Below are 15541 nucleotides of genomic sequence, written 5' to 3'. Positions count from 1 at the left end.
TTTATTTAAATAATATAAAGATATATTTATATATTATATGTTATTTTATAAAAAAAGTTATAATTAAAAAAATTATAATAAATTATTTTTTTATATTTATCTAAATAATAGCCGTTAAAATTCTTTTTTTTTTTTAACTATTCAAACAAAAGATAAATATACCATTTTCTTTTCTTTAAAAAAAATTTTTTTTCTTTTTTTTTTTCTTTCCTTTATTTATATATATCCAATCATAGCGTTAAAGTCTTCTCTTTTATCTTTTCTTTTCGTTTTATTTTGTTTGTTCACTAGTTGTGCAGACTAACTCAGAATAGGGAATATGAACACAAATGAACAGATGCTGACAATTTATTTATGAAAAAAAAGAAACCAAACTCATGTTAACACAGACTAGTTTAATTGTGCAGAGACTCAAAGCTGATTTACAGCTTTGTTTCTTTGTATTAATACTACAGAACCAAAACTTGGATAGCCACATCCTTTTTTGTGATTTTCTTCAATCCTTTTTTACAAAGTTGCACTTGAAGCAACAGATTCTTGAATCTAGTTTTGGTTTGATGGGTATAATAGCAAAACACAGTAACATTACAGATGCTCAAACCACCAAGTATCTTTGCCGAGCCAAACTTCTGAGGAAGAAAATGTAACTCCACTTTATATTTTCTGTTTTCATTAATTTCATCTAAACTTTCCCAGTCCATCGAATTTCTGACGATACTACCTATTGAGGAGACTGAGAATCAGATCCAAAAATCTCCTTCGAGAACCCAAGCCGACAGATTTTCTCTCGATAAGAGAAGTGGATCTTCTGTTTTGTTTTTATTTTTTGCATTTAGATATGTTGATGGTAGAGAGAATTTTGTCATACATCACAACCTAATCCCCTGGCTTATGATCCTTTCATGATTCTTAGTCTGTTGCATGATGTGATGAACATTCTGCAATAAGATAACCTTGTAAGTTACAGAAAATATAAATATAGGATGAATAGCATAGCGAGAAAGAGAAGAAGAGAGAGACTTACTCCCATGGAACATCTCCAACTAGCATCCAGTCTCCGTCCTTGTCTTCATAAGTAGGTGCATAATCTGATCCTTGGTAGCCTTCTCTTTCTGAGTACTCACCTGAAAAAGGTGGAATCCAAGGTCATTTCACCAAAGTCATCATAAAATTCATCACCATTTCGCAGAAAATCACATATATATGCCATAATATGACAACAAAATAACGGTAATAATCCATATTCTTACCTATGGTGAACTTGAACATGTTCTCCAAAGCCTGCAGGAGCATCGGGTAGCCAGTGTAAACTTTCAGGTCAATCTTTCTTAGGTATGGTGCTCCATCCATGCTTACTTTCACGTAAATCCCAGGACCCTCAGACTCACTTTTCTTTGCCTGAAAGTTATTCTTTCTATAGGACCTGATCGGTGGCCACCCCACAATTTGTGCTCTGCATGTTGCATATTCTTCAAAAGAATCCATTAGTTTCTATGTAATTTTAAAGTAAATCAAATAAGCAAAGAAGATCACCCTCTTAAGGCCAATTTATTTTGTAATACCACTTGTTATGATAACTTACTTCGCAGGAGGGGTAGTTTCATTTTGACTATCAGATTTGCCATTTACTCCACATTCCTCATCAGAGTCTTGCAATGGTCGCTTGTTTCTAACATTAGAAACTGCTTGTTCCTCTCTTTCATCTGTTCCTGGCAAAGCTAATCTTAGTTCAGTTGCCTTGAGGTTTAGATCATTCTCATATGCCACGCTGCCTTCCATTTTTCAAAGATCTTCACTCAGATGATCCACCAAAGCAGCTTGTATAACAAACCAAAGTTCCTTCTAATTCAATGTAGAGGTGAATGCAAGCTGATTTTATCTAAGATCTATTTTCAGTAAAGTTTCTGTAGTTCCTTTGAGGATGCACAAAGTTTGAGAGAAAATGAAAATGTTTTTGAGTTTTTGGTTGAAACGGGAGTGCAGAAGTAGGTATTTTATAGGAAATGGTGGAAGTCGTAAAGAAGAAGGGTGGTCTATGGGTGGATTAAGAGTAATGATAAAGCCTTGTTATTCTCCCAAAGCATGAATTATGGACAAAGGCAAGCTAAGCTGTCGGTAGCAATAGCGGCAACTTTGAGGCAAGCTGCCCCTGGGATAGGGGGACAAGGGTGGGACAAGCTCAGCCGCCTATATGGAAGACCTGATGCTTCAGTGGGACGGTCAAGATGCGTTTTGGGGGGTTGTGGGACGGAAATCAGGGGCGTTGGTTTATCTTTAAATGAAAGAAAAGCTAGGCGGCATATCCCCTGTGAAAAGGGTCCATATGGGGTTGTAGGGTATGGGCACAGATGGCCATGTGGGGCTAGAATTTGGCAGGGTTTTTCAATTTGATTAATGGATCGTGGGGTTCATTTCATGTGGGCTGTCATGTGTGCAGGTAAGTTCAGCCCCTGAATTATTCCTATTCGTAGTTAAACTTCAAACAAGAAAAGAAATCAATTAAAATGCATTACATTGTTAATTACTAGTATTTACTTATATACATCTCTGTTAGCCATTCTAACCAAGGAAAATAAGTTCATTGGACCCAGCCTGTCTGTAGTATTCCAAGATCCAAATCTTGCCGTTTCTGTCATTTTCTTTGATCTTTAGTTGTTTGATCTTTTAGGAAAGACCACCAGGATTAGTAAAATTAATTATTTTCCTAAACATCAAAGCCTCCATTAATGTTTATATCTGGATCTGTTCCAGTTTAAGAGGGGAATAAGAAAATCTTCAATAATTTGGTGTAGTTAATAATATGCTTCTCTGATTTCAACCTTTTCCCATCCTAGACCTAAAACTTTTCACTAGAATCATTAATCTAAGGAGATTAAAAGGTTTAATTTTAGTATATATGCTTTTTTTTTTAATTACAACTTAGAAATAAAAGAAGATGTTATAAATGTTGAGATTTGAATTAATTTATTAAATATCATTTTTTTTTTTAAAATGATTGTATCAATCAAATTAAATTTTGGTTTCTGATATATATTTTGATACTTGGGCTGTTCTAGTATTTGTTTGCTTTATTTTCTCTAGTCTGCAGATCATCATTTAGGATTTTAGGTTGAACTTTTCAATAGAGGTACTCATTCCAATGGTTTGTTAGTCTAGTGTTGCCTAACCACCTAAGTGCTATAATTTCACCTTGATTATATCTTTTTTAGAAACATGTGTTGAGTTTCCAAGGTTAAAGAAAGCTGCAAAGCAATTAAAGCAGAAAACTGGTAATTAATAACAATATTAAGAAAATAGTAGATTGATGAGGACCAGAACAAACTGTAGAAGGAACTAGATATGAAACATGGGTACAAATCATGGGACACTGCCCATTTATTTTCCGAGGATGAGTCCCACATTGTCCTCTGGTCTGAATAATCTCCATTGGATGCTCAATTGACGCAAAGATAGGCATTCAAAATGATCAACATCAGGGTCCATTTCAGCCTCACCCGTGCTCATTAAAAAGCTGTTTGATCATTAATATTCTTGTTCTGCTACAGCCATACACATACCATCCAACGCCTAATATTTGATAGACTCTCTTGCGGAAATCTCTTTTTTCCTGTAGCAAACATGAGCGAATTTACCATGCCGAGCACGGCCATTTTCATCTGTTTGCTCATATCCATTTCACCCAGAAAAGTCATAGCTTTAAATCTGAAAAGGGGTTCTGTTACAACTTTAAGGAATCCAACAAGTTTTAGTACGAATGTTTGAGCTGTTACGCTGTCTTTGGCCATGGCATGGATCACACAGTTTTGTCATTATTGCTCAAGGAATGCAACGATAGCTACAGGAACTAAAAATCTTTCAAGGGTTAGTTAAAACTTGTGGCGTCTGGCCAAGTGACCATTGCCAAAATGAAAGCCGTATCTGATTCAGCTTTTGCATATTTGTGGTGCCCCGAGAAACATTCAATTAGAAATTCCCCTACAGGGATAGCGATGCATAACAAATACGAATCAAGGTTATGGTCTATCTTGCAGAATTTGATCCACTAAAATTTTCCAGGTTGGATATGCATTGAAATATGACTCATCAAAGGAGTTGAGAATTGAACGCTTAATTGGAATTGGCAAGTTATCGTCGGCAAAGATTTGACTGTGTACTAATTCCTACACATGATATGCATTATTTGGCGTTGCTGGTACATGAAGATTCTGGTTCGTGTCTGGTTCTAAGATTGGAGACGTGCATCGATAGTGAATCAAATTTATTGCAGAAAGCATTGGCATGGTTTTTGCACGTGTTTATTTGTCTATGCCTATCCAATTTGCCTAACTTAAAAAGGATAAAATTGGAAACAAAAATACAGAATAATGTATTAGGTTAAAAGCCTCCAATTCAATCACACCAACGGAAGTGAAATCAAATAATAAATCAGACACATAAAAGACAATAATTTAACGTGATTTAGTCCAACTGACCTATATCCACGGATGAGAAACAAGATCCACTAGTTGTAGAGAATTACAAACATACATCATATCATCAACCTCACTTAACAATCAATATTTATAAAATACTCTCAATCTCTTCTAGTCTTATGAAGTATTCTCAACCCAAACAAATACAAACTCAAATTCTTGTGCACCTTTTCAACATAACCAAACACATACCCATATACTCTCATACACCATACCTATATGGACCCTCTCAATCTCTTCTAGTCCACTCACAAACAAACATACACACCCATAAGACGTAGAGTCCCAATACTTGTCTATCCCACAAAATCCTATAACTCTCTTACATCTTTTTCTCGTACCTAACCCTATAGAGACTTCACCTATTTATAATCATACAAACTTGCCCATTAAGAATCTTTCTCCTCTTAGAATTCTTCTCCTGTAAGTCAAACTTGACTATTAAGAATCCCTTTCCTTTTAGAATTTTTCTCTTGTAAATCAAATTTACCTATTAAGAATCGTCTTTCTCTTGGCATTCTTCTTTTGTAAGTCTTTTTGTCCATTAAGTAATATCTGACAAATCTCTAACAAATCTCAAACAAATATCTTATGAAATTTGAGTCAATATTCTCAACATAATGAACACATGTGAAATTGAATTGAATTCAAACCATTTTTTCTTTTTGATACTTGAAACTGTTAGAATAGAATTTTGGTTACTGGAATAAGAGTATAACATTCTAACAACAACGGCCCAGGTGTCGGTAAATTCAAGCCACTTTGATATCAAACCGGACATAAGATTTGCTTCAATCAGATTAACCCTTTGTCCTATTAGGCTAAATACACTGATTAAAGGTTGGTAGAACTTTAAAAAAAAAAAAAGTTGCATCCATTATTGACTAGGGGTTTTCTGCAAATCAAATTCAGCGTCGGTCTTCAAGTTTCTGATCAGTTTCAGTTGAAGAAAACGCGTGTTGAAAAATTCATGAGACGAACACATTCTTTTGCTCATAATAAGCATGCAAGCATGTTACAGGAATGAACTTGAAATGGCAATATATCTTCTTATCAGTAAAGAAACTTAAAGTAGAATATTTCAATTTCGGCAGCCAAAATTAACAAAAACACACGATTCAAATGTGCAATCATATCAATTCTCTAATCATTTTCAACACTTTGATTACTAGGTATCTATTTTTGTTGTCACCAACGCAAACATTTTGGCCCCTTTTACAGGTCATCAAAGCTTGGATCTATTTCTTTGTACTTTGCTTTAGCCAAATCGGTGTTGGACTGCTCTCTGATACCCTTTTTTTTTATCCTAAACTCCTGTTCACGTTATAGCAGAACTAAAAAGATACCGACATTAGACATGCCAGGGTCCGTTTCAAAGCTAGGCTGGAGCAATAAAGGAGAGTTTCCAGGCTGTAGAGAGCCACGAGTATGGAAACAAAAAAAAAAAACAAGGAAAAATACAATTTAGATGAGAATCAGTGTTCTCAAACAGGCCAGTATGCCAACACAGAAACGAAACCTGACCCCTACTAAAGGAATCCCCAGACCTTAATATGAAGGGCACTGAACTAGACTAAATTGGGGGGGGGGGGGGGGGGTGCCAAAATTGGAGGGCACCTATCCCTTTGCATCAAATCAGAGGGGATTCACTCACTGACTTTTGTTTGGGACCACTTTCAAGGCAAATTAAGGGTCCACCAATTCTTCTGCTGCAATACGCACCTCCACCTCTGATATCTTTCAATAATTATATAAAATTTTTTTTGGACCAAACCGTGTGTTTTTCACAACATGTACCCACTCCACCCACCTCCTCTTTCAATTCCTCATGTGCTTGTGGTGTACATGTCTTGATAATGTTATTGAAAGCTAAATTCAATAAATGATTTTTTTTTTATTTTTTGTGTGAATTAATTGTTTCATAACACCTTAAAACAGAAACAACAGGCATTTGGGATTTTATGAATTAATTGCTATTCGTGTGCATGAGTTCTTTGAAAATCTATTGTGTAATAAAGTTGAATGAATTGTCAATGTTTGGAGGTCATGATGTTCTGCTAGAAAACAATCGATTTGCTGGTGGCAGCAGAGACATTGTGGGGTAAATTAAGTTTGGTTCTTATCTTTTGGTGAACTGAACTTGCACATGGTCTAGCTTGAGAAACAATTGTGAAATTGAGTCCTGCTTCATTGTAAAGATGACATGATTTGATTTTTCAAAATGATTACTTTTTGCTGCAATCGAAGTTTATACATGAACTTAACCAAAATCTTTGATATGGTATTGTATCTGGAAGTGTAAAACCAAATACCATAGTTATATAATTAGATCAATTTTATAATTAAATTATTTTAAATTATTGTAAATTGATAGTTTACATAATAAATAAATATATCAGATGATTTTTATGCAAACTAATAAATTTAGGTAAAATATTAAAAAAAATCCTTCAAGTATTCAAAATAATTTAATTAAGCCGTTATACTACTATTTCATATAAATAAGCCCCTTAATTTTTATTTTCTAGTATAAAAGCCCTTATATCCTTATATTAATAATATGTTGACATATTTTGAGACATGTGAATAATGACATTGCAAAAAACCTTACACATGTGTAAAAATAAACAATTTAAAAAAATGATCTAACAAAAAAATTTATTAATTGATACCATAATTAAAAATAATTATAAAAATAATAATATATAAAATTAATAAAAAATGAAATGTTAATAGAATAATTATTTGACCATGACCGAAAATAATTAATAAAAGAAAATGTATATATGAAAAATTAATAAAAAATTTACATTCATATAAAAAATATAAAAATGATTTTAATTTTCTTTTTATTAATTTTCATATAAATATAAATATAAATATTTCCTTTTTATATATGGATATTTCTTTTTATTACATAAAGATTAATTATTATATATTAATAAATAATAATTATATTTTAATAAATATAAATATAAATATTATTTATAATTATTTATAAGTTATTATTTATTATTTATTATATTATTAAAATATAAATATTATTTCTAACTATTAAAATATAAAATATGATTTTAATAAAATGTTAAGTAATTTCATTTCTAGCTAGTAATTAATTGTTTTATGAATTTTATATTTTAAAATTTGTAGTTTATGGTTGAATTATAAAATTACAACTTGAGTTAAAATTTGAATGTTGAATTTTTAAAATATTTATATTTTTTATAATATTTTTTATTGAACTAATAATTAAGTTAACTGACCCAGTGATTGAACCATTAATCTAGTGATCTAAAATTTTGAACAATTTAATATCCGGTTCGGTTTTGAATGATAATTATGCCAAGTACATAGTTTTGTTGAAAAATTTAATTCAACTGGTTAATACAATCATTTTTAAAAAGTGATATATAACAGATATAGATTTTAAATCTCAATATTTGTAACTTCTTCTCTATCCATAAATTTTATAAAAAAAATAAAAATTTATCTTGATTGTTCGCTAAATAAAAAACAAAAATTAAATTTAAACTTTACAAATGAACTAACCCAATTCGCTGTTGGAGACACTTTAAAAATTCAGATAAGTGTATTGAAAATGAGCTATAAGGACTAGGGTTATGAACTTAGGACTCTATCTATACCCCATTTTTTTAAAGTCATTTTCGATAAAATTACCAATAATTTTTAAGAATACGTCCCTTATAATTGCTTCAATCTAAGATAAACTTCAACATATAGATTCGTTGAACCTGCAGAAATGGTAGAATACAGCGGATAGATTTCTTATTTCTCTTTGTAAAAATGATATATATACTTTGTATATAATTTGAAATAGGCAAAGTTTGATGCAAAAGATGGAATGAAATAAACTATAAAAGTTTTCCAAAAATTAATCATATAAAAAACATGAAGTAACTCACCTGATATTAATTAAGTGCTACAAATATATGAAAATGAAAGGACATGCTTTGCATGTACAAGATGGCCTAAGTTCAATGGAAGGAGTACTAAAACAACTATTCTCTCTCATTAACTTGGGTAAATTCAAACCACTTTGATATCAAACCGGACATAAGATTTGCTTCAATCAGGTTAACCCTTTGCCTTATTAGGCTAAATACACTGATTAAAGGTTGGTAGAACTTCAAAAGAAAAAATTAGTTGCATCCATTATTGACTAGGGTTTTCTGTAAATCAAATTCAGCGTCTGTCTTGAAGTTTCTGATCAGTTTCAGTTGAAGAAAACGCGTGTTGAAAAATTCATGAGACAAGAACACATTCTTTTGCTCATAATAAGCATGCAAGCATGTTACAGGAATGAACTTGAAATGGCAATATATCTTCTTATCAGTAAAGAAACTTAAAGTAGAATATTTCAATTTCGGCAGCCAAAATTAACAAAAACACATGATTCAAATATGCAATCATATCAATTCTCTAATCATATTCAACACTTTGATTACTAGGTATCTATTTTTGTTGTCACCAACGCAAACATTTTGGCCCCTTTTACAGGTCATCAAAGCTTGGATCTATTTCTTTGTACTTTGCTTTAGCCAGTCGGTGTTGGACTGCTCTCTGATACCCCTTTTTTTTATCCTAAACTCCTGTTCACGTTATAGCAGAACTAAAAAGATACCGACATTGGACATGCCAGGGTCTGTTTCAAAGCTAGGCTGGAGCAATAAAGGAGAGTTTCCAGGCTGTAGAGTGCCACGAGTATGGAAACAAAAAAAACAAGGAAAAATACAATTTAGATGAGAATCAGTGTTCTCAAACAGGCCAGTATGCCAACACAGAAACGAAACCTGACCCCTACTAAAGGAACCCCCAGACCTTAATATGAAGGGCACTGAACTAGACTAAATTGGTAGGGGGGGGGGGGGGGGTTGCTAAAATTGGAGGGCACCTATCCCTTTGCATCAAATCAGAGGGGATTCACTCACTGACTTTTGTTTTGGACCACTTCCAAGGCACATTAAGGGTCCACCAATTCTTCTGCTGCAATACGCGTCTCCACCTTTGATATCTTTCAATAATTATATACAATTTTTTTTGGACCAAACCGTGTGTTTTTCACAACATATACCCACCCCACCCACCTCCTCTTTCAATTCCTCATGTGCTTGTGGTGTACATGTCTTGATAATGTTATTGAAAGCTAAATTCAATAAATGAATTTTTTTTTTAATTTTTTGTGTGAATTACTTGTTTCATGAACACCTTGAAACAGAAACAACAGGCATTTGGGATTTTATGAATTAATTGCTATTCGTGTGCATGAGTTCCTTGAAAATCTATAATGTGATAAAGTTGAATGAATTGTCAATGTTTTGAGGTCATGATGTTCTGCTAGAAAACAATCGATTTGCTGGTGGCAGCAGAGACATTGGGGGGTAAATTAAGTTTGGTTCTTATCTTTTGGTGAACTGAACTTGCACATGGTCTAGCTTGAGAAACAATTGTGAAAATGAGTCCAGCTTCATTGTAAAGATGACATGATTTGATTTTTCAAAATGATTACTTTTTGCTGCAATCGAAGTTCATACATGAACTTAACCAAAATCTTTGATATGGTATTGCATTGGAAGTGTAAAATCAAATACCATAATTATATAATTAGATTAATTTTATAATTAAATTATTTTTGTGAATCGTCGGTTTACTTAATAAATCGGTAAATTAGATTATTTTTGTTGAATCAGACCAATTCAATACTAATTAATAAGATTAAGAAAAATATGAAAAAAAATCCTTTAAGCATTTAAAATAATTTAATTAAGCTATTATACTATTATTTCATATAAATAAGTCTTTCAATTGTTATTTTTTATTATCAAAGCCCTTATATTCTTATATTAATGATATGTTGGCATATTTTGAGAAATGTGAATAATGATATTATAAAAACCTTACACATGTGTAAAAATAAATAATTTAAAAAAATGATCTAACAAAGATTTTTATTAATTGATACCATAATTAAAAATATTTATCAAATTAATACTATATAAAATTAATAAAAAATAAAATGTTAATAAAAATGATTAATTATTTGATCATGATTGAAAATAATTAATAAAAGAAAATGTATATATGTAAAATTAATAAAAAATTTACATTCATATAAAAAATATAAAAATGATTTTAATTTCCTTTTTATTAATTTTCATATAAAGATAAATATTTCTTTTTTATTAATTTTATATATAGATTTTTCTTTTTTATTGCATAAAGATTAATTATTATATATTAATAAATAATATTTATCTTTTAATAAATATAAATATTATTTATAATTATTTATTAGTCATTATTTATTATTTATTATATTATTAAAATATAAATATTATTTCTAACTATTAAAAAATGAAATATGATTTTAATAAAATGTTAAGTAATTTCATTTCTAACTAGTAAGTAATTGTTTTATGAATTTTATATTTTAAAATTTATAGTTTATGGTTGAATTATTAAATTACAACTTGAGCTAAAAGTTTGAAATTTGAAATTTTAAAATTTTTATAATATTTTTTATTAAACCGACAATTAATTTAATTAATCTAGTGGTTAAACCATTAATCCAGTGACTTGAAACATTGAACGGTTTAATGTAGATTCGATTTTGATAATTATGTCAAATACACAGCTTTGTTGAAAATTTTAATTCAATTGGCTAATATAATTATTTTTTAAAAAATAATATCTAATAAATATAAATTTTAAATCTCAAATTAGCCGCAAATTGCAACCTCTTTTTATATCAAAAAAATAAAAATTTACTTTGGATTTACAGATTGTTCACTAAAAAAAAAACAAAAATTTAATTTAAACTTTATAAATGAACTAACCCGATTCTGTTGGAGACATTTTGAAAACTTCATATAAGAGTATTGAAAATGAGATACAAGGACTAGGGTTATGAACTTAGGACTCTATCTATACCTCATTTTTTTAAAGTCATTTTCGATAAAATTACCAATAATTTTCAAGAATACGTCCCTTATAATTGCTTCAATCTAAGATAAACTTCAACATTTAGATTCGTTGAACCTGCAAAAATGGTAGAATAAAGCTGATACGTTTCTTATTTCTATTTGTAAAAATGGTATATACTTTATATATAATTTGAATAGGCAAAGTTTGATGCAAAAAATGGTATGAAATAAACTACAAAAGTTTTCCAAAAATTAATCATATAAAAAACATGAAGTAACTCACCATATATTAGTTAAGTGCTACAAATATATGAAAATGAAAGGGCATGCTTTGCATGTACAAGATGGCCTAAGTTTACTGGAAGGAGTACTAAAACAACTATTCTCTCTCATTAACTTGGGTAATGCCATTCAACATTTATGGAAACGAAATGGATGTATGATATCCTATTTTTATATATTTTAAAAGTATAATCAAGCTAGAAGCATAAAAAATAGTATGAAAATTCCTTAAAAAAGAAAATATTATGAAATGGTATGAGAATTCTCTCATTTTTGTTGGGTTGAGAAAAATCTAGAGATAAATAAATTGTTTAGTCTTTCAAATCAAGATAAATGTATCGTATTTGATAGTCTAATGTAATTATTGACAAATCGCATATTCAAGATGATCTCAATAAATAATTATCAATAAGATTTGAACTCAAAATATTTTTATCAAAAAATAAATTTTAATTAATTGAACCTACTATTTGTTGATAACTCCCTCGTTTAAATAAACCCTTGAAATTGTCTAAAACTATAAGATACAGTTAAACAGCCATCCTACTTTGAATTGAATCATCTCTAACGAAACAATAGTTGGGTCAAATTATCCAGATGGGCTCATTTGGGTCACAGTCCAACCTGCGGTGGACCCAATTGATTGGTAGTTGGTGCCACAACTCTCAGTCTCAGCTTCAAACAAGAGCCCGTGGGGAGCACACTTTTGTTTTCAGACAGAACAAACCAAATCAAGCCAGGATTTTAATTTCCAATGGTGATAACTGATAAGTAATAATAATAGCTAGCAGTAGGAACTTGGAAGCATCATCCGGATGTTCACGTGTGGCATTTTGATGCAACCTGATTGGTCTCGTGGGGTCTTTTTTCTTCCAGGGCACCGGCGAACGAGAGTGTCCCATTTTTTTATATCAGAAGATCAGAAGCCGATCTACTGTTTGTTTGGCCTGGCCTGACTGTCTGTCCATGATGTCACGATAAATTTTCATACATAAAACCCTGTAGAATATTCAACTGTCCACCTTAGGTCATTCTACTGCCTTCAGCGAGATTTCAAGCATAATGAAAAAAGGAAGGGACAATCAACTGCGAGTCAAAGAATAATTGACTTCTCTTATTAATTTCATTTTAAATTTTATTTTTATACTTCTAAACTACACTTATTGAACACAAATGCAAATTACATGTATTTTTATCAAATACATTATGAAAAACACTTAATAAACATTTTAAAACAATGTATTTCGATAAAATCTACGACGAATACTACATTCAAGATTCTTATGGTTAGGTGAAACTTTATAGTGGTTGGTTAAGTAAACATATGAGCGTGTTTTTCATTCACTTCAAAGTTTTAAAGCCTTCAAGAAAAGAGGAAAGACGAATTAGTGTAGTAGTGAATAGGAAGTAGGGACGGCAATCAAGCCCGTCCCTGACGGGTTTCGGTCCGATCCGATCCTATAGTGTCGAGTTTTTTTTTTTTTGAATTTTGGATTTTAAATTTCGGGTCGAGGTCGGGTCGGGTAAATAGAGCGAACATTCGGGGTCAGGTCAGGTTCGGGTATGCCTAAAACCCGACCCGACCCTACCCGACCCGATATTATTAAAAAATTATTTTTTAATTAATTAATTAATTAATTAATTATATAATAATATTTTTAAATATTTATATTTAAAAAATAATATTTTATATTTAAAAAATAATATTTTTATTAATTCGGGTCAGGTCGGGTCGGGTACGATTTACATATTGTCGGGTCAGGTCGGGTTCGGATATTAAAAAATTCGAGTCGGATCGATTTCAGGTTTAGTAAAGCATAAAATCGGGTTGGGTTCGGGGCGAGTAAAACCCGCCCCGAACCCGACCCGATGCCATCCCTAATAGGAAGCCAATTTACTCTTCTATCCTCTCCTTGCGTTCTTTTTTTCTTTTCCTTTTTTTTTTTTTTTTTCTAAAATTGGCATCAAATTCAAATCCTTATTTACTTATCATTGGTTCATATTAGAAACATAGCCAAGAATGCTTTTAGGGGACGATTGGTTTGGTAGATTTTTAAATTTTGAGAAGAAAAGTGATTTTGTAAAAAAAGTGATATTGAAAAGAAATGTGTGATTTTTAAATTTTATTTATTTAAGAAATATAAGATTTTTTTGTTTGGTTTAGAGAAATGTAAAATTACTTAATTTGTGGTTTAAAAAAATGTAAAATTACCTAATTAAACTTTTTATCATATTATTTTTGATGACACATTAATAACACATAACATTTATAATATCATATATGAATAACACATTATTTTTGTTAAAATTAGAGAGTTTTGAAAAATATATTTTTAATATTTTTAACTAAGATAATTTTATAATTTTAGTTACCATCTTTATGTTGATTATCTTTATGTAGAAAAATATGTAAATTCACCTTCGTAATAAGGTCAACGTAAGGGTTAGAAAGGGTGGTAAAGGCCCGTACTAGAGTGTCAGGGGGTGGAGCCCCCAAAACAAATATTAAATATAATAATATTATATTTAGATTTTATATGTAATAATATTAAATAAAAATATTCTATACTTTATTTTAATTTTATTATGGATAGCAACAAGGACAACGTTTTTTTATCTTAAAAACATAAACTTTGCTAAAATTTTATAATTTTAAAAATATAATTTCAATAACCATTATGTTTTTTATTTTAAAAATGTGATTTTTATTAAAATTTTAAAATTTTAAAAATAAAATTTCAATATTCACTACTTTTTTTAAATTTAAAAGATTTAAAAATTCTAAAAAATTTTAATATATTACAAAATCTAAACTATTTTTAAAAATTACAAAAATTATAGATAATTGAAATGGATTTAAAAATTATGAAAATTTTAAAAATTCAAAAAAATATAAAAATTTTGATAAAAAAATCCAAAAAATTAAAAAATGAAAATTTTAATATAAACAAAATTTTCTTCAAATTCAAAAAAAGATTCACAAGAACTTTAAAAAATTGAAAATTCAAAAAAATTTAAAATTTTTTGAACGATTTTGAAAATTAAAAGAATCTATAAATTTTTAAAAAACTAAAAAATTTAAAAAATATTCTAAAATTTTTAAAAAATTCTATAGAATTAAAAATGTTCAAATATAAGAAACATTCTAAAAAAATTATAAAAAGTTTTAAAAATATTCTGAAAAAATAAAAAACTTAAAAATTTGATAAAATACAAAAAATCTAAAAAATCTAAAAATTAAAAAATATATAAAATTAAAATTGTAAGATTAAAAAAAAGAAAAAATTTCAGATTTTTTTTAAATTTTTATAATTTCTTAAAAATATTTAGATTTTTTTGAAAAGTTTTAGATTTTTTATATTCAATTTTTGTAAAAGTTTTTGTGAATCCTTTTTTTTTTAATTTAAAGAAAAATTTACTTTCATTAAAAAAAAATTTTTTTTGAAAATTTTAGAATCTTTTGGATTTTTTTGGATTTTTTATTAAAAATTTTTAAAATTTTTTAAGTTTTCATAATATTTTTTACTATTTAAAATTTTTTAGTTCTTAATTTTTTTTATAATTTTTAAAATACTTCAAACTTTTAAAAAAAATTTAAAATTTTTAAAATTTTTCCTTTTAATACTGATGTAGTAATTGATGATATGATATTGATTAAAATTTTTGACACGTGTTAGCAATTTGTTAGATGTTAAAGCTATGTCAACAAATTGATTGACAATATTAGTCTTATTTATCAAAGAGGATGATAGAATGAAAGTTAGAGCATCAAATTGACAAATTTATTTCTTTAGATATTAAATTGATAATAAGCACATATATAATATAATGGTCATTTTTATATTT

The 15541-nt window shown here is 29.1% G+C and overlaps 1 protein-coding gene across 1 annotated transcript; it reads right to left on the bottom strand.

Moving 5' to 3' along the window:
* Nucleotides 1-326: 326 nt before the first annotated feature.
* LOC111279644 (auxin-induced protein 22D-like) lies at nucleotides 327-2009 on the bottom strand. Its single transcript, XM_022866614.2, has 4 exons — nucleotides 1583-2009; nucleotides 1251-1453; nucleotides 1025-1124; nucleotides 327-938 (listed from the first exon to the last, which is right to left on the bottom strand). Exons 1-4 carry the CDS (start codon nucleotides 1777-1779, stop codon nucleotides 890-892), a joined length of 549 nt encoding a protein of 182 aa, XP_022722349.1. The 5' UTR covers nucleotides 1780-2009; the 3' UTR covers nucleotides 327-889.
* Between the last annotated feature and the right edge of the window lie 13532 nt (nucleotides 2010-15541).

The sequence above is a fragment of the Durio zibethinus genome, chromosome 27 (assembly GCF_047325235.1).
Source record: "Durio zibethinus cultivar Kanyao isolate XHJ-2024 chromosome 27, ASM4732523v1, whole genome shotgun sequence".
Taxonomy (NCBI): Eukaryota; Viridiplantae; Streptophyta; class Magnoliopsida; order Malvales; family Malvaceae; genus Durio; species Durio zibethinus.
Note: the sequence above shows the minus strand (reverse complement) of the source record. Positions and strands in the feature narration are given on the sequence as shown.